The sequence below is a fragment of the Hordeum vulgare genome, chromosome 5H (genome assembly GCF_904849725.1).
Source record: "Hordeum vulgare subsp. vulgare chromosome 5H, MorexV3_pseudomolecules_assembly, whole genome shotgun sequence".
NCBI classification, from domain to species: Eukaryota; Viridiplantae; Streptophyta; class Magnoliopsida; order Poales; family Poaceae; genus Hordeum; species Hordeum vulgare.
The window spans coordinates 17,874,052-17,894,000 of NC_058522.1; the positions used below are offsets into that span (position 1 = coordinate 17,874,052).

General features: G+C 44.8%; 3 protein-coding genes across 3 annotated transcripts; 1 reads left to right on the plus strand and 2 right to left on the minus strand.

Annotated features, from left to right (window-relative positions):
- The first annotated feature begins 1,138 nt into the window (after window positions 1-1,138).
- Window positions 1,139-3,113, plus strand: LOC123396204 (cytochrome P450 72A397-like). The gene is made up of 5 exons (XM_045091232.1): window positions 1,139-1,445; window positions 1,564-1,787; window positions 1,889-2,133; window positions 2,225-2,612; window positions 2,685-3,113. The coding sequence occupies exons 1-5, from the start codon at window positions 1,139-1,141 to the stop codon at window positions 3,111-3,113; spliced, it is 1,593 nt and encodes a 530-aa protein (XP_044947167.1).
- Window positions 3,114-4,815: 1,702 nt separating this feature from the next.
- Window positions 4,816-7,127, minus strand: LOC123452686 (p21-activated protein kinase-interacting protein 1-like). Its single transcript, XM_045129392.1, has 3 exons — window positions 6,374-7,127; window positions 5,483-5,774; window positions 4,816-5,139 (listed from the first exon to the last, which is right to left on the minus strand). Coding segments are annotated over exons 1-3 (972 nt in total). The 5' UTR covers window positions 7,052-7,127; the 3' UTR covers window positions 4,816-5,137.
- Window positions 7,128-8,863: 1,736 nt separating this feature from the next.
- On the minus strand, window positions 8,864-12,624 carry LOC123396798 (15-cis-zeta-carotene isomerase, chloroplastic). Its single transcript, XM_045091620.1, has 4 exons — window positions 12,124-12,624; window positions 10,080-10,226; window positions 9,788-9,997; window positions 8,864-9,641 (listed from the first exon to the last, which is right to left on the minus strand). Exons 1-4 carry the CDS (start codon window positions 12,544-12,546, stop codon window positions 9,306-9,308), a joined length of 1,116 nt encoding a protein of 371 aa, XP_044947555.1. The 5' UTR covers window positions 12,547-12,624; the 3' UTR covers window positions 8,864-9,305.
- Between the last annotated feature and the right edge of the window lie 7,325 nt (window positions 12,625-19,949).

Here is a 19,949-nt window from a genome sequence, read left to right on the forward strand (position 1 = left end):
TTGCGCAAAGCAATGATGACAGATTGCGGATAGAATTAATAGGACGCGTACTGCCGCATTGCTGCCATGCTGTTTATTTAGCTCGGTTCTGCTTCGGTAGTCATACTGTTTTGTCTGTCCTTGTTCATGTGTGCTGGGCCGTATGTATCACTAGTACTGCACGCTTACGCTGACTGTTCGGTCCTGTACTGCTTAATTCTGTAACTGGAACCCTTGGATTACTGTTCCTTGTCTCGAAAAGTAAGAAACTGCTTTGCTTCATTTGCTGCACCTGCAACTCATTTTTGACACCTCGTGTAAACATTCTAGCTATGCCTTTTTGTAGAGCGTTGAAGGTTATGCCAAAAGTATTGATGATACCAATGGGATATGCCAAAATTATTGATAACTTGAATGTGATGTACCTACAAGCATCAATTGTTTCCTAAATCGTGATGTTGATATGTTGTGCTTATCTTTTGACTCTGATATGAAGAAGATGTGGAAATTACTCTTTTCTGGCAAATCATGAGGTTGTATTGTTTGCGTTTTGATCAAAATAAAAAACAAGACAAAAATCTTAGTCATGTAAAAGTGGCTCAACAAAATGTGATTATATATTTCTTGGGATTAAATTAGCAATCAGAAAAATTCAATAACAAATGGAATGATCTTTTGTAATTTTTTCAAGTGATACTACTAGGCTTACCAATCTTTTGCATCTCTATTCCAACTGAGAACATTTTTGTTATGAACAGTATTTATCTTCACTACCCAGTATGAACATTTTTGCATCTCTGCTGAGCAGAAGCTGATTACCCTCGAGTCGGAGTCCCTGCTCAGCTAAGTCAGGTACAGTTCAGGACTGCGGAGGATGGTCATTAGGATCTTCAAGGTAAATAACTGCCACAAGCCTGCAAAATTCTTCATTGGACCTCCTAGGTACGTACGCACTGATGGCAGAAGCTTGTCAGCAAAATCAACACCATTCAGCTTTGGTTACTCCATCAAAACAGTATCTTAACATCCATAGCAGTTTCCTGCTTATTATATATACAAGTGGTTTCCCTCTCTGCATAGCATAGCTTCCCTCCTGGCACTCACGCCTTGCCTGCCCAAACACCAAACTGTGAGCTAGGCTTCAGAGCTCGGATCAGCCATGGTGACCGGACGGCTGATAGGAGCTGTGCTATCGCAACAATGGAGCTTGCTTTTCTCGGTTGCAGCGCTCGTGGCTCTATGGTGGGCCTGGCGGGTGCTGGAGCTGGCCTGGATCACCCCGCGGAGGCTGGCCCGAGCGCTACAAGCCCAGGGCCTCCGCGGCAGGGCGTACCGCTTCCCGCTCGGCGATCTACAGGAGTTTTCCCGGCTGGTCGCCGTGGCCCGGTCGGAGCCCATGCTGCCGCCGTCACATGATATCACAGCACGGGTGGCCCCTCTGTACCACAGCGTCATCAAGGAGCACGGTAAATAAATTTTTCGTCACATGATGCTTTTTTTAAAACATAAATAAGAAGTTAGTGAGCACGGTGGAATGGCCGTTGTTCAGACCCTGTCTGAAACTCTAGGAACCTAACATTGCAGGGAAGATTTCTGTGACCTGGTTCGGCCCGACGCCGAGGGTGATCGTGAACGACCCTAAACTGGTGAGGGAGATCCTAGCCAACAAGTCCGGGCACTTCCGGAAGCGCAAGTTCAGCAATGGCATCGTCAGGCGGCTGGCCAATGGGCTGGTGAGCCACGACGGCGAGAAATGGGCCGCCCACCGGAAGATCATCAACCCCGCGTTCCATCTCGAGAAACTCAAGGTTATTCCTTTATGATTTCTTGTACAACTTGAAACTCCGAGGCGCCGCTTGCTCGCCTGTAACTCTGAATGATGTTTAATTTGCCTTTGGTTGCGATGCAGAAAATGATGCCCGCTTTCGTCGCCTGCTGCAACGAGCTGGTGACTAGGTGGGATGATCACGTGGGATCCGGCGAGGCCAAGGAGATAGACGTGTGGCCGGAGTTCCAGAACCTCACCGGCGACGTGATCTCCCGTGCGGCATTCGGCAGCAGCTTCAGCGAAGGGAGGAGGATTTTCCAGATACAGTCGGAGCAGGCCCAGAACGTGGTGAAGATGCTGAACACCCTGTACCTCCCAGGTTTCAAGTGAGCCTCTCCCGTCAGACAGACTCTTGGTTTCACTCTGCTCTGGATTGCTCATGATCACTGCTCCTGCTCCTTCTTGTCTCTCCGGCAGGTTCTTGCCGATGCAACTCAACCGACGGGTGAAGGCGAACGCGCGCGAGGTCGAGTCGCTGCTGAAAGGCATAATCGGCAAGAGAGAAAAGGCCATGAGAGAAGGCAGCGCCAGCAACGAGGACCTGCTGGGCGTGCTGATGGAGAGCAACGCCGCGGAGACCAAGGAGGCCGGGAGCTCCAGGCCCATCATGACCATGGACGACATCATCGGGGAGCTCAAGCTCTTCTACTTCGCCGGAATGGACACCACCGCCGTGCTGCTCACCTGGACGCTGGTCGCGCTGAGCATGCATCCCGAGTGGCAGCACCGCGCGAGGGAGGAGGTCCTGCGCATCTTCGGGAAGGAGGACCAGCCGGACCTGGACGGCATAAACCAACTCAAAGTGGTGAGTGTCCAAAAACTTTGAAACATATTTGTATTTCACTGCAACTTTGAAACAATCGTTGTGGGCGCGCAGGTGGCCATGGTGTTGTACGAGGTCCTCAGGCTGTACCCGCCGGTGATCCAGTTCGACCGGCAGACGTACACGGAGGTGGAGCTGGGTGGCGTCAGGTACCCGGCCGGCGTGATCCTCTCGCTGCCGATCGTGTTCCTTCACCATGACCCGGATGTCTGGGGACAGGACGCCGACGAGTTCAGGCCGGAGAGGTTCGCGGAGGGTGTCTCCAAGGCGTCCAGGAGCTCGTCGCCGGCGTTCTTTCCGTTTGGCTGGGGCCCGCGGGTCTGCGTCGGCCAGAACTTCGCGCTCATCGAAGCAAAGATGGCGCTGAGCAGGATCCTGCAGCGCTTCGAGTTCGGGCTGTCACCGTCCTACAGGCACGCCCCGTTCCCGGTCTCCACCCTGCAGCCTGATCATGGCGCGCTGCTCGTGCTCAAGAAACTCTAGTCGCAACATGTCTTAAAATAATCTCAACATGGAGACACTTAGAGAGAGAGAGAGAGCTGAGTGGTTTTTGTTAATTGCGTTTGGGTTGTTTTGTTTGAATTGTTTTTAATGTTCTTAGAGGCGATGCTCAAATCTCAAGATATGATTCAGGGTAGACTGTATTCGGACTTTGAATTTCCGTTAGGCCGCGTTTGGACCACCGTATTTTTCATCGATACACCTGTAAAAGATACAGGCCTCCGGAGTCTGTATCGTTTCCGGCCGAAAATTGTTCAAATTCTGTAAATTACACTTGTAAAATTAATACACCTGTATTATATTACACTCAATCCAAACGCTATATATATATACAGCGTAAATTTAATTAAAACACTATTCATCATTCAGGGTGCAGATTAAATTATTCCTCACCTGAGATGATTTTACGACCATTTCATAAATAAATTAAATTTGAAATGCAAATAGATAAGTTTATATTGATTCACTACGAAAAAATTAACATAAGAAAACAAAAATATAGGTCATAAGACCAGAAAAATCACATTTTATGTATAATTTACATTATGTTTTTATGTTTGTAAATTTACGTGATATAAAATATTTTTAACGATGACTATGTATTTTTTTACGGTCTCTTTTTATGTCTGAGATAAGATTAAAATTTTAGAAACGTAAAATTACAGTGTATTGATATGAAAATAAAGGGGGTGAAGAATAACTATTCCTCACCCAGGGTGACGAATAACGCGACCTATTCGTCACCCTGTGTGAGGAATAGTTATTCTTCACCCCCCTCTATTTTCATATCAATACATCGTAATTTTACATTCCGTAAATTTTGTCTTATTTGATACGTAAAAAGAGACCGTAAAAAAAATCAATGTAAAAAAATTTATGTCACGTAAAATTATGAACATACAAAAATAGTGCAAAAAATACAATAAACTCAATTTTTCTTGGTCTTGTCACCTATATTTTTGTTTTTTCTTTTGTCAAATTTTACATAGTGATTCAATATAAACGTAAATATTTGTATTTCAAATGTAAATTGTTTGTAAATTGATCGTAAGATTATCTCGGGTGAAGAATAAACTATTCTGCACCCTGGGTGATGAATAGGGTCGCGTTATTCGTCACCCTGGGTGAGGAATAGTTATTCTTCACCCCTTTATTTTCACACTGTAATTTTACGTTCCTGAAATTTTAATCTTATCTCATACGTAAAAAGAGATCGTAAAAAAATACATAGTCACCGTTAAAAATATTTTATATCACGTAAAATTACAAACATAAAAACATAATTTAAATTATACATAAAATGTGATTTTTATGGTCTTATGACCTATATATATATAATCAAAAGGGGGAGCCTAGTTTGATATTTTATTTTATCAAGATTCTTAATACCCAAACGAGTGCTGCACTGGGGATTGCCCTACAATTTAAGCTACCATCCTCCAGTCAAAAAGATAACAATGAACAATTTACCATGAACATGTCCTGTCCCAAAGGAACAGAATGATCTTTACAACTGAAGAAATATTTTGTTATGATCATTTGTACGGTGTTTCCAGTTCGCGTGTGAGACACCAGTTCATATTATTCTGTAATATGACTGGAAAAACTCAGCATAGGTGCGAAAGTCAAAAATCATCGAATGGTGGAAAAAAGAGAGTAGAAATTCATACATTGGTGCTACATATTTGTGGCAACCTGCACGCTTAATATTAGAACAAAACGGTCCACACCGTAAACTTTTGATTGATACAACCAGATCTTGTAATCGCCCTGACATTAATCTAACCAGTTCACTCCCTCAATACAAACTATGATGATGTATAATCGATGACTAGCTCTCATAGCATACAATTCCCATGCATGCCTTCAAGATTTCCAGCTTGGAGTTTCCTCAGTCCTTATCACCAGTAAGAGCCTGCTACATAGACTACACTAAACATCACAAAACCGGTAGCCCAGCCTCTCTTCAATAGTTTAACTCAAACTCAACATCTCACTTGATTAACTCCTGCAGAATCAAGAGACAACAGTCAACGCTAAAGCGAGTGACAAATATGATTATATGAAGAAAAGAAAAAAGTCATTTTGTTCAGGTATCAACACATGACTATTGACAAAAAAAGGTATCAACTCATGAAACCAGGTTTAACATGAATCATGATTCTTTTTCTGAGAATAGTCAATGATATGCTGCTAGTATGTACTCCCTCCGTCCCAAAATTCTTGTCTTAAGTTTGTCTAGAAATGGACGTATCTAAATACTAAAACGTGACTAGATACATTCATATCTAACAAATCTAAGACAAGGGACGGAGGAAGTATATATGAAGGTGAAGCTTCCATGGACTTACATTTCAATGATGTCCCGGCAAGGCATGTTAGCCTTGCTTTTGTGCTGGCCTCTGCCAATGGAGTAGGCTTCTCGCTTCCAATCATCCGAACATCCCAGATCCTTATGATGCCATCAGATGAAGCCGAAGCAACTAGAGTGCTCGATTCAGACCCGTCGTTACGGTCATCGAAAACAACAATCCCTTTCACACGAGTTGAATGAGCGCCCTCGATGCGCGACGAAACCTTGCCGCTCGACAGATCCCAGGCAGTAATACCACGATCCTCTCCTCCGGTATAAAGAACTCCATTCTGCCAGATACATGATAAATAAGTGGAAAATATATAAAGAAGTGGGCAATATATAAAAGCAATGAAAGTGAAGCTAAAACACTATGACATTAAGCATCACGCCCATATTCGTGTGTTGTTTCTACTTCTAGAAGAAAGATTTATAGCACATGGAAGTGAAGCTAAAGTGCTATGACAGTAAGTATCTGAAGATCCACTGACTTTACAAGGGGGAAACAGAGCTGAGTCCTAATAGCTTAATAGGTAGACCACAACATGAAGTTGTACGTCGGAGTTTTATGGGCAGTGAGATGGCTGGCCAAAGGGTAAGAAATTTGCATTGGATAGGGTAAGAAATTTGCATTATGGGCCGTCAGATGGCTGACCAAAGGTTTGCCAAATTTGCATTGGACAGGGTAACAGTTTTCAGGAACTTCTTAAGCCATACTAAGTACTCCCTTAACCAGCCGTAATCGCTTAAACCCTAGGTAAGAAACTACTAGTAATATTCAAGCGATATAAACACTTTTACTTATAACCATGTTCTTTTTCCTAGAGAAGTCTACATGATTAACTATGCAGGTGGTTTATGAGGAGCCACAGCAAATGTGGTTGAATACCTTTGATGGAGCCAAGGCGAGGACCCTCTTGTCGCAGCGCATGTCGTGGATGATCCTGGCGTCCTCGGAGTCATGGACGGTGACCTTCTCCTCGGCGGCCATGACGAAGCGGTCACCGCCTGCAGCGTCCTCGGCGTAGGCTACGGCGGAGGCGGGGCGCTCGAGGCGGCAGGTGAAGCAGCGGCGGCCGCGGAGGAGGTTGACCATGGAGAGGCCCCCCGCGCGCCCGACGGCGAGCGCGACCCGGCCCGATGGGTGCACGGCGATGGCGTCGGCGGCCTCGCGGCCGCGCGGGAAGACGCGGAGCGAGGCGAGGAGCGCGAAGCCGTCGGCGTCGTAGAGGTGGAGCAGGCCGTCGTCGGAGGCGGCGAGGAGGTTGCGCGGGACGGGGCCGACGGAGTGGAAGGCGAGCGCGGAGACGGCGGCGCAGGGGTCGAGGAGCGGGCCGAGGTCGGCGGCGGCGCGCAGGTCGTAGAGGCGGACGGAGTCGTCGGCACCGCCGGAAGCCGCGAGGCCCGCGCGGGGCGCGGCGGCCACGCAGCGGATGGGCCCAGCGTGGGCCGGGTAGGAGAAGAGCGGCGCAAGGGGCCGGGGGTCCTCGTCGGAGGCCCCGGCCGACACGGCCTTGAGGGAGAAGCCCCAGATGAAGCGCTCGTAGGAGCCGGCGACGAGGGCCATCGGAGAGGGAGCGAGAGAGCCTACGCGCCGCCGCCGCCGCCGCCGCCGGAAGGGTTGGGGGAGGAAAGGGGAGAAGGGTTTGGGGGTTTGGTCGTTTCGCCGTGCTTTGTGGACCAGGGGATGGCGCGTGTGTCATGGCCACCGCTGCACGAATCACGAGGAGCATCGCACGGCCGGTTGAGCTGGAGCTCCCCTACGGAGACTGACAGGCGGGGCCTACTTGGAAGACGCAAATTTGTTATTCATATCCACCAGGAACGTGTTTGGTAACCTGCATGCATAAATTTGTTATGCTGTCTTTGTAACCAGTCACTTGTTCATGCCATGCATGCATACATTGTAAACTCCTGGAACCCTATCTATGTACACCACATATCATTTCACTTAACATGACAGACGATCAGCAATTCAAGCAGCGTACAAAGCAACACACACAAACGGACCAAAAGAAACTTAGGCATGCATGATCATATACACACAAGGCGAAACAAATTTCGTCCTACCTGCTATGGTGTCATCCTATCATCACATGCAGAAGGGGGTATAATCCTACTAGCGTGAGTTTGCCATCAACGTGAGGGGTTGGTATATACCACCTCATCAAAAAATACACGCAAACAAAAAGTTTTCTAGTCCTACGTACCATAAAGTGTATATCGTCATCGTTGATCATCATGCACGCCATTACCATCTCCAGAAACAACACCAGTAGTAGTGTTTCTCCGTTCAGGTCTTAAGCATAACACCATATGACGCCTCCCATGGCGACGAACCCATCATCATTTGCCCTTTTGTCCGGCAGGTGGCTAAGAGCACCCATCAGAACCTTCGAACTGAAGCCACCTACCTCCATGACGACTTTGTACGGGTCAGGATGGACATTGACCAACTTGCTCTCCCTAATGGTAGTTGTCACCTCCTTGACGATGTCAGTCATGCTGCTAAAGAAGCTCAGCTCAGAATTCATCAAGTCGCCCCTCTTCCTATCAAGCACATGAACGTAATGAGCAACCTTTCCAGGACCATCAATGACGGTGGTCTCTCACTCTCGAGTGTCTTAGGCGAACCAAGCGTCTCACTAGATCCTATGACATGCTTGTTGGTAGCCAGCCCATAGGAAAAGATATGTTGCATCTGCGAGTAGTTTTGGACGTAAGTGTTGAGAGACCGTGCGTCCTTGAGGTGTCCTAAGAAAGAAACACAACGCGGTTAGCTTTGATTGGCTTGTTAGAGAAATTAAAACAAGCGGTGTGTGACCGCTGATAATTGCCAATCATAACATGTTGTCTAAATTTTTGCCGTGACAAACACAATTGGATATCCTCATCATGGATGTGATTGCCTAATCTTTTGACATGTCACACAACTGGATATCCTCATCATGGATGTGATTGCCTAATCTTTTGACACTTGGTTTATCAACACAAGTAGAATTACCGATGGCATCAAGTGGCATTGACAATGAAATGGCATCAACATCAGTTTCCTCGGACATCGTATTGACAAAGGAATCACCTCCTCCGTCCATTGCACACAAAACACTACAAGCACATACACATACATAACCACGCAAAGAAAACATACACGTGCATTCGAAATGAAATTAACCTTACATATATAGGCCCAATTTTTTTTTAAAAAAAAAATCACATCTCACATGGAGATACAATTGCAAATGAATTTGAATTCACATATACATGTTCACAATTAAAAAAAAATCACATATGGCTTTGACATACATTGCGAATGAATTTTACTCCACATGTACATGTCCAAAAACCACATATGACATTGACATATACACGTTCATAATTAAAAAATAAATCACATATGGCTTTGACATACATTGCAAATGAATTTGACTTCACATGTACATGCCCAAAAATCACATATGACATTGACATACATTGCAAAAGAAATTGACCTAGCGAGATGGTAGGGAGCTGTTGGTCGTGCTTCAAGACGAATAGCCCAAATGACTGCTGATAATGTAACCAACACTGTCCATATGATCTTCTACATGCACAATTTATGGGATGTTTCATCTGCATCACAATTTTGGTGCGTAGTCCTCTTTTACTTACAAATGAATGCCTGAACAAACATACCAGTAAGCTCATCAATCTGCTCATGGGGCACCCTACACACACTGCAAATGCACCACCATTTCCTTTGTTTTTGTAATACTCTACTACAAAATGGCATACATACACACATACATCATCAACCTGCATTCGCCGTTAGTTTAGCTTAGTTACCAGGGAAGCCGGTAGCTGGCCGCCTGCATCAACGGGTGCGCAAAGTATGCGCCCAGGGTCAAGGCCACGATCGTGACGTACGGCAGCCGGATGAACTCCTTGTAGTAATCATCAGGTAGCTTCTGCCGCCCGTCAACGATCGCGGCGAACGGCACCACGCTGGTCCTCTTCTTTAGGACATCAAAGGCCTCGCCGTAGCGCGACGCCAGCCTCCTGTCGCCGTTCCACACGCCGAATGCGTGGTGGCCGATCAATCCGACGGATGCCGCGACCGCGACCGAGTTGCCGATCCACAGCGTGTGAGCTAGGCACCAGATCACCTGCCCAACAAACTGGAAAAGATAATTGTCGGTTAGATAAAGCACGTATCAACATGATGCATGGTAAAGAAAAGGAGCTTCAACCACCCAACACAAGAATTTTATGATCCATATATATCTTAGTAGTATATAAGCTAGCATGGCGTTCGTGAAACTACCTGTGGATGTCGGGTGATGCGCATTACTCCAGTTTCCCACATGTGCAGTTTTGGCTTGTCCACAGCTGCCACTTCTAAAAGATTGAAAGTGGATGGATACAAAAACAAGAATGAGATGAAATTCGACAGCCAAACAAGCTCATGGACGCCTGAGACGCCTTTAACATCCCACAGCTGAATACCACCGTAACGATGATTTATGAAGTAGACCTGCAAGATATACTTTCTAAGATACAGGAAGGCTTACCATCTAACAAAATAAAAAAGAAAAAAAAATGCACAAAATACTCACAATAGTGCTAACTGCCAGAGGTAGTGATATTCCAGCAAACAGCACGCGGTAAGCTCGCTCGCCTATTATTTTCTCACCAGTTTCACGTAAGCTTGCCATGCCACTATGGACTAAAGCAAAGATGAGGGTAAGGAGCAACAAAACGACCTGCAATGGAAAGACAGATGGTAAAGATACGTATCTGGCTACATGATTACAATTAACTGCCAACCTAAGAAATACATGGCACCGTATATTACCATACAACATGTTAATTAGATGTATTTTTATGCATCATGATGTCATCAAAGCAATAACAAAAATAACCCAAGTAGTCAAAGTTGAATATAAAGCAAAATAGCAAGAAATGACTAATGAATCAGACCATATAAATGATTGCAATGCAATGCAATTTAGCACTCTTCCCATTTATACCAGGCATCTTTTCTTAAGTCAAACCTTTTAAAGTTTGACAAAGTTTCTAGAAACAAATATCAAACATGTACAGTATGAAGTCAATATAACTGGATCTATCATAAAGTATATTTTTATTTAGTTACCATAGGTGTTGATACAACTTGGTCAAACTTGAACAATTTTGAATTAAAGCAAGATTAATAGGCCTTGTAAACATGGAAAGAGGGAGTATATATGATTGGCGTTGAAAAGTATTTCATTGCAAATGCTCAGTGCAGCCAAAAAATACCAACAGAAGCATGCTATTACCGTAGGTGTTGATATATTTTCGATGAATCTGGTCAATCTTGAACAATTTTGACTTGGAAATAAGTATATATGATTGATGTTGAAAAGTATTTCACTACAAATGCTCAATGCAGCCAAAAAAACCCAACAGAAGCATGTTATTACAAATCAATTTGGATTCACGCATACAGACTATTTATTTTGATTCATTAGTTGTACATTTACTAGATTTACACTAGTCTCTTACAAATATGGATGAAGTGTGATTTTCTCAAACATATGGCAAAGCAAGTGTAATTCATACGGGCATGCATTTACTAACCAGCAAAAGAGGTTTTACTTGGTTATTGTTAAAATATAGGGCATGCCATCATTGAGTTTAGTCAAAATGAAACCCACTGATGATCTAAACTGTCATGTGACATCGATGTAAAAATTGCTACAGTAAGTCAATGAGCGAAGGGCTGCATATGCTAAGGTTCATGCTTTTTCCTTAATACATACCTAACTGCGCATCATTTTGTATTAGAAGAAAACATCCAGGTGACATCAAACCTACAGCCGAAAACAAAGGCAAGAAACAGAAACAGCCAGGAAAGAGAAAAGAAGCAGAAGATTGCAAAACAGACTGTACAGCTAAGCTACTCAAAAGACATCACGCGGCCGAGCTTGTTGTGGAAAATCCTCGGGGCCTCCGTTTGTCAGCAGGATTAAATGAACCAACCCGCGACTGCACCTCCGGCCTTGCTCTGTTGAAGTCCGAAGACAGACACCAAATGTGTCACATCTTCCAAGAGACCAGGGAGCGTGCACCCTTTACCCTATCAGCCCGGCCACGCTCTGCATCATTTTCCAGCCACGGCAACGGCACAAGCTTGTCGGCGGCCTGACGGCATATGGATTGCCGTGAAAATCCCCCCAGCACCTTGTGCTGGGCCGCTTGGAAGTGAAGCCACTCAAAATGATGAAGCGTCCAAGTCGAAGCCACTCTTTGGAGGCGAGCAACGGGATGGTCAAATATGGAATCAAGGCGAACTACGGGGATGCAAATTCAGTTGGCACACCAACTTGCTAAGATGGCTTGCTAGAATGTATGTGTGAATCCATTCTTTCAATCACCATGGTACTTATGTTTCGTTCTAGGAGCAATTTAAACATCAGAGTGCAATCCCGCACAAATTCTAGTGGTAGAACCGGTTCTAGTCCGGTGCTTGAGGCGACTAGCGTAGCAGGGGTAGTGGTTAGTTAGCAGCCAGCGGCAAAGCAGCGGAGGCGGTAATGGATGGATCGATTCTTAGTTTTTTTATTACAGGCAGGCAGAGAACGGTTCCTGGCGGCGGTAGGAGGCGGACGCACGCACCTCGGGGCTGTCGGAGACGGCGGCGACGGCGTCGAGGAACCGGGTGCCGACGCCGGTGGCGGGGTCGATCCAGAGCGCGTTGAGGCCGTAGAGCACCACGGAGAGTATCCCCGCGAAGTATGCCCACGACGCCACCCGCTGGTCGGCCAGCCGGAACACGGCCGAGTCCTCGCCCACGAGCCCCGCGCCCCCCTCGCCGTCGCCGTCCGATCCCTCCGCCTCCGCCTCGGCCTCGGCGCCGCCGACCCTCGCGCGGGCCGGGGCGGGGGAGAGGTCGCGGGGGCGCAGGCAGGAGGAGGAGGACCTCGGGGATTGGAGGGTGGGGAGGGGCAACCTGGGCGGCGGGCGCGGGAGGCGGAGGCGGTGGTGGAGGAGGGCAGGGGGCGGTGGCGCGGCGAGGTGGAGGCGGAGGTGGGAGGCCATGGCGGTGGTGGAATGGGGCGGCGAGGGTGCGGTGGCGGTGGTGGGGTTGGGTTAGAGTGGTGGCGGCATCTTTGAGGACGGCTGCGGGAGGAGAAGCAGAGGATGCGGTGTTGGAGCGTGGCGCAAAAATATCTTGAACGCTTCCGTGCTTTCATCAACTTTCAAAATCGAATTCAAATGTTTCCAAAAGAAAATAAAATCTTTGATTTCGTTTGAATGGTCAAGCTTTCTGTTCTTTTTGCGGGAATATAATAATCCTTGGAAAGAACAAAGAAGGGGGTCTTTGGGGGGCAGCGGTGGAGTTGTTGTATTCTGACCCCAAGTCGAGAAAACAAAGAAGGACCGCACTACCGAGCGGCGCCGCACATAGGCCTTCCCGTGCGGCGGCCAGGTTGCCAGCCTAGCATCCAAACACACCGCATGGGCAGGTGCCCGCAGCCCCACCCTTTTCCTCCTTTTCTGTCTGAAGCCCCCACCAGCACCATAAATATGTACCTCTCCCACCACCAATCCCAACCCCATCTCATATCCCCTACCCCCACCCCCCACCGTGATCTCTTCCCCCCCTGTTTTCTTCCTCCCTCCACAAAAGCCCACTGGCATGAACATACCAGCAAGAAACAAATACCAACAGAAAAGCATCAAAGAAAAGAGACAATTTCTGGAGTTGTCCAAGTGATCCAAGGCAGTAAAAAATTACAGGTATGCAACTGCTCCATCTAAATTCTGGAGTTTCCCACAAATATGAATCTGCTTACAGAAAAGGACTAAAAAACAGCACCCTCAGATCTATTGTTTTCCCTCAGATCTCTTGTTTTCTCCAACTCAAAAAGGCAACCACTCTCTCTTTTTCTTGGCCCCTTCAGATATCCACCTCTCTTTCTCCCTCTGGATCTTCAGCTTCTGATCTCAAATCCCCTATTACAGAAACAAAAAAGTCAGAAAAAACACACTGATAAAAATGTCTCCATGTGACACAAAACATGCAGGGAGAGCAAGATCTTCACAAAAAAGAAAACAAACAAGGGGGCATCACTCATATATAGATGGATTCTCACTTTGTGGCTGCTCACGACACAGGTTTGTCCCCTCCCTCCCTGTAGTTTCCAAATTAGTTGTGTTTTTGTAGTGTTTTTGCTGCTATAATTCCTACATAATTCCTACCATAATAGTAGCCTGGCCAATATACACACATGGCCTAGCTCTAGCTACATGGATGACTTGACCTCTTGTCCTGTATAAAACTGCTTACTTGCCTGATGCAAATGCATGCTGTTATTACTTGGTTGTCCAATTGTAATTAAGTTGCTGGGTTACGCGCTAGTTGCCATATTAACTATGCCTACTCATCAGATTAACTATGCTTACTCACCAGGTTTCTAAGTACTTAGTTATCATTTTAGGCAGCATAGTTTCCAGATTTAGTATTGCTTAATTGTCAGGTTTGCTAAAGGTAGTTGTCAGGTTACCTGATTGCCAAAAATTCACACATAGCCTAGCCCAAAAAAAATTCACACCATGGCCTAGCTCTAGCTACATGTATAAGTTGACCTCTTGTCCCTTAATAAATTGTCTACTTGCCAAATTACAAGTAGCTACTCATCATATTACAGGGGAAAAACTTTTTGTTACCAGATTACAACTCCTTACTTGCCTGGGTTACGTGCTAGTTGTCATATTAACCGTGCCTGCTCACCAAGATTAACCGTGCTTACTTGCCATGTTCTAAGTATTTGGTTATCGTTTTAAAAAAAGCTTAGTTTTCAGATTAAGTATTACTTAGTTGTCAGGTTACTAAAACTAGTTGTCAGGTTACTGATTACCAGTTGTCATATTAACCGTGCCTGCTCACCAAGATTAACCGTGCTTACTTGCCATGTTCTAAGTACTTGGTTATCGTTTTAAAAAAAGCTTAGTTTTCAGATTAAGTATTACTTAGTTGTCAGGTTACTGATTACCAGTTTTCGAGAAAAAATATATGCACAAACTGTGATTTCCTAAAAAAAAATGTAACTAAAATTGGTTTTGTATGTTATGCAGATCGTGAGACTGTCGGTACATCACGCACTGTGTTGCCGGCGAACACCGACCAAACGCTGGATGCATCGTCTAATCACACCCCAAACGATGACAATGCAAATGAGGATGAAGGAATGCCGGAGGTGATGTCCACGCCACAGCAACCCACAGCCATGATGATATTTGACACTCTTGAGGATGCTGAGAAACACTACAAAATGTATGCGAGGCAGAAAGGTTTTGGAGTAAGGTATTGTTTCCGAAAAAGGTCAGAGGCTAGTGGTGAACTGATAAGAGCATCACTTGTCTGCCATAGAGCTGGGTTGACGATCAAGAGGAAAGTAGACACCCAAAACCCGCAACCTATTGCCCCTGAGAGGAGGAGGAATACAACTGAAAGAACAAACTGCCCAGCCCGTATGTTTGTGAAGCGGAGAGATAATGCCTGGGTTGTAACAAAAATAAATGACAACCATAACCACCCTCTCATAAAGAAATGGTCGCTGACAGGATACCTACGATCACATAGACATATCCCTGAAGAAGAACAACAGTTTGTGAAGTTGCTTCGTTCGTGCAATCTAGAACCTTCTAGACAGATGCAGTTGTTGACAGAGTTGCATGGCCAACGTGAAGCCATTGGTTACACTGACAAAGACTTGGCAAATTTGCTGGCAAAGTTCCGGGCTGAGCACAAATACACTGATATGCAGGACACGATTGAGTACTTCAAAAGCAGTCAACATCTTGATAAAGACTTTTTTTACAAGTACAAGCTTGATGATGAAGATAAGGTCCAATGCATTTACTGGATTGATGGTTCAGCGAGAAGGGCTTACAAGTTTTTCAGTGATTGTGTCTCTTTTGACACAACATACTTGACCAATATATACAAGATGCCTTGTGCCCCGTTTATTGGTATAAACAACCATGGACAGTCAATTCAATTTGGGTGTGGTTTTGTTAGGAACGAGCTATCGACAAGCTTCGTTTGGCTATTTGAGACATTCCTAGAGGCAATGGGTGGTTTGGCTCCAACCAATATCATAACTGATCAAGATTTTGCCATGAGGTCTGCTATTCAGGATGTTTTCCCAATACAACGCACCGAAACTGTCGTTGGCACATAATGCAAAATGCAACTGAGAAGCTTGGTGCGTTCCTAGCGAAAAAGCCAGAGTTGCAAGCTGAGTTCAATGATTGTGTCAACGACAGCTACGCTCCTGAGGAGTTTGAAGCAAGGTGGATTGCAATGGTTCGACAACATGGGGTTGCAGAACACCCAGACTTTGTTTATTTGTATGAGAAACGAAGGTGTTGGGTGCCTGCCTACTTTATGCACAAGTTCTACCCCTTTCTCCAAACCACACAAAGGAGTGAAGGCTTCAATGCTGTGCTCAAAAAGTGTGTCAACCCACAAAACTCAATAATGGACTTTATTCGCCAATATGCTGCCATACAAGAGAAGATAATGTGTGCTGAGAGCAAGCAGGATGCAGACACAACAATCACAATAGCTAGGAAGTGGAGTTACAACCCAATTGAGCTCCAAATGTCAAGTATCTATACACGCAATATTTTTCTTAGGTTCCAGGGGGAGATGCAATCGCTGTTGTCTTACAACTGTAAGCAAATGGGTGCCCAAGAATACATGGTTGACTGCATTGCTAAGTTTGTCCCGGGATATGGCAACAAGTCCTTTAAGGTTCATGCAAATGTTGAAGAAGGGTTTTATATGTGTGAATGCTGCAAGTATGAGCATGATGGGATCGTCTGTTGCCATATACTAAGGGTAAAAACACATCCTGCTTGCTGCGTTTTGTTTTCCATAATTGTCATGTTCCCCCACTTGTTTTCCTACTTGTCAGATTTTGTAGGCTGTTTTGTAGGATTTGCTAGATTCTCCAAAAATGACTTATGTATTTACTACTTTGTACATTTTGCAGATCATGGTCCAGCTTGGTGTTACCACGTTGCCAGCGGCATACATACTCAAAAGATGGACATGGCTTGCGGATGAAATGCTCGTTGATATGTCATCACAAGTCCCTGGCAAGGTGCATGAGATGCCTGAGGAATCGGTGATTCTGATGAAAACAACCCTCATGAAGAATGAGTTTGCCTCGCTTGCTAAAGTTGGGTGCCGAACAGCTGATGGTCGGAAGATAATAGGTACACACTTGAAGGAGATGAAGAGGGAACTTGCTGCGCTTGCGAAAGAACAGAAAAAAAGAGGATCAAGGGCTGATTTTGCTGCAGTTTCTTCAGCAACTGCTGCGAGTGCACCATCTATGTCAAAGTATGCTGCTCAACCTGCTCGTTCTGCCCCAATTCATGGCTTCAACAACCAAGGCCGTTCTTCCTGTGGAGTGCCTTTCGAGCCAAGCATTATGGGGCACGGTGCTACAGCTGCGAGTACACACACTATGTCAAACACTGCTACTCCATCAGTCTATACTTCCCCAGCTGCTGCTTCCTCCAACAACCAAGGTCGTTCTTCTAATGCAGCTGCGTTCGACCCCCAAATTGAGGGCCAAAGTGCTTTGCTGGCTGCTATGAGTGCACCAGTTATGCCAAATCCTGCTGCTCCGGGTGTATACTCTGCCCAACTTGGTGCCTCCACAAGACAAGGGCATTCAACCTATGTAGCTCCTGCCGAGCCAAACATTCTAGGCTACGGTGCTACAGCAACACCTGCAACTACGCAACCTGTGTCGAGATCTGCTGCTCTAGGTGCATATTCTGCCCGAAGTGCTTTGCCGGCTGCAGCATGTGCGCCAGCTACGCAATCTATGTCAAGATCTGCTACTCCAGGAGTCTATACTGCCCAAGCTGCTCCTCGCTCCAACAACAGAGGCCATTCTTCTCGTGCAGCTGCGTTCAAAACCCAAAATCAATGCCAAAATGCATCCATGAGTGTTATGAGTGAGAGTGCATCCGCTTGGCCAATGGCTCCTGCTACAACTGTTATTTCTACCCCAGTTGGTGGCTCGAACAACCAGCACCATTCTTCGCATGTAGTTGCTCCTGAGCCTATCATTCGTGACCCAGAGAAGTCAAACACAAAAGGCCGCAAGAGGAAGAAGTCGTTCCAGCACCCATTGAACATTGGGAAGAGAGAGAAGAGGACTTGTCGGCTGTGTGGATCAGTCACGCATGATGCGAGGACATGCTTAACGAGGGAAAACCCCGCCCCCTCCAAACTGAAGAAGACGTGTTTTTCTTGATGCATTGTGTAATTTTCATTCTATTTATATATATAAATATTCTGGATGTTGTTTATATATGTAATTCTGAATGCAATATGTTATGCGAGGGGATCGAACCTATTCTGGATGGTTGTAGCATGGCGTACACGAGCCATGTAATCTGATAAATATTTTTCAGCTGCCAAGCAAGTACTACTTGGTAGCTGAGTGTAAGCACTCGTGCATCACATGACAAATGCTTTACGAGACAAAACATGATAATTAGGTTACAATTAAATGAAAAACACATTAAATTTCCGTGACAAGTATTTGTAAGCACCGACAAAAGATTTATGCGATAACATAAAAAAATGCAATTAAATTAGTTTTTTCAGGCAAGTAAGTGCATAATAATATGGCAAAGTGAATGGAACAATGTGGCAAGTGTTGTCTACTCTGGTGCATGACAGTTTTAACAAAAACAGATGATTACTAGTCAACTCATGCAAAGGAATTTAGATGAGTTATTTACCTCCAAAATAAAAAAGGTACTAGTTCATACATTGTGTTTTACTTACCTTCCGGACAGTTGCTGTCAAGCTGCTGTTTTCACCTTTTGTTTTTGTTGAAAGGAGCGTTGAGCCATTTGTTGGCTGTTATCTTCTTTATTTTTTGGATGTCCTCTTTCGGAATTCGAGGCACATTTACACCATCCCACTTATCAAGATATTCCAGCATGTAGAAGCCACAGTGCACACTCCTATTTGTGCTTGCAGTTAAAAAAACCAGTGTGAGATAGCTTTTTCCAAACTTATGAGTGAAAATGAAATTTGCAGTTTGTAGTTGCAGAAAACGAAGGGCTCAAGATTTACGCTCATGATATACCAAGTTCTAAATTGATTAGTTTGTCATATTTTTAAAATAATAGTTAACTGATTACTATTCTTAGTTGTCAGATTTTACATTAAACATTTTACACTTAACAAACTACTTAGTTGCCAAAAAAGTTTGTCATACTGCGATTGTTCAGTTACCAGATTTAACCAAAACCTTACTTTTCAAATTATAAAAAATAAAAAAGATAAAAAAACATTTTACTCACCTTACAGCCTGTTTTGGGGCGTCAATGATCTCGAGTTCGTAGTTTTCAATCTGAACCCTCGACTTATCGTAGTATAACTTCCATGCTTCCTTGATTCTTCTCATTACAGCGTTTGCGTGGTAGATGAGACCAATGTTTCCTTTGCTGCGAAGTGAATCTAACGCCTCAAACCTTTGAGCAGTATTGTTGATGCATAAAACATACCAGTGATGTCCTGACACTTCTTTCCCTCCCATTTCTTCAATAACAGGGAACATGATCTGTGGGAGCGCATGAAGAAGAACAAAAAAAACATTAAACATATAGCATTTGTATTTTATGCAGCTAACTAAAAAGTAAAATTTTGCAAACACATGCATTTTAGTCCCACATCATGTACAATTTGTTTCAGATTGATGAAAAAAAAATGAGTTACTTACTAAATTCTGGCAGCTAAGAGCAAAGTCCTTCCTTTTGAAAATGTTAGTCACTATCTTCTTACTATGCGCGCCTTGCAACAAGAATTTGGCCACTAAGTGTGAGAGTATCAACTTGCCCTCAACTTTGTTTGTTCCCTGCAGATACTCTATCCCAACTTCAGCACAATTAGTAGACAACTCCCCTGTGATGTAGGTTGAATCAGCGAGATCCCATGTGTACACCCAGTTTTTTTCATACTTGATGATGATCACGCTGCATATTTGTGGTGAAGCAATCATAAAAAAAGCAGCATAAAAATACAATAAAAAGAGTGAGAAAAGCAAGAAAAATAGAAATGGAGAAGCAAAAAAGAAGAAGCAGACAATTACTTTTTGATCGATGAATTTCCATTCTTTTTGTATTTGCTGCTCAACATTAGCTTCTTATAGATATCTTCTTCTTCGCTGGTGACATTGATATCATCATCGTATGGCGATAGCTTAAAGCGAGACGGCTTCTTCACTCTTTCCTTATGGGGGTTGGTCTTTGGTGTCACACTTTGAACACCAGTCTCGCCTGCCATGTTATTGCTTCTGGCTGCTCCAGCTGTTGTTGTTGCTGCACGCTTTTTCTTAAAGAAATCTTCGAGGTGCCTCTCATAGTCGTCAAGCTCTTCAGCTAGATCAGCATCGATT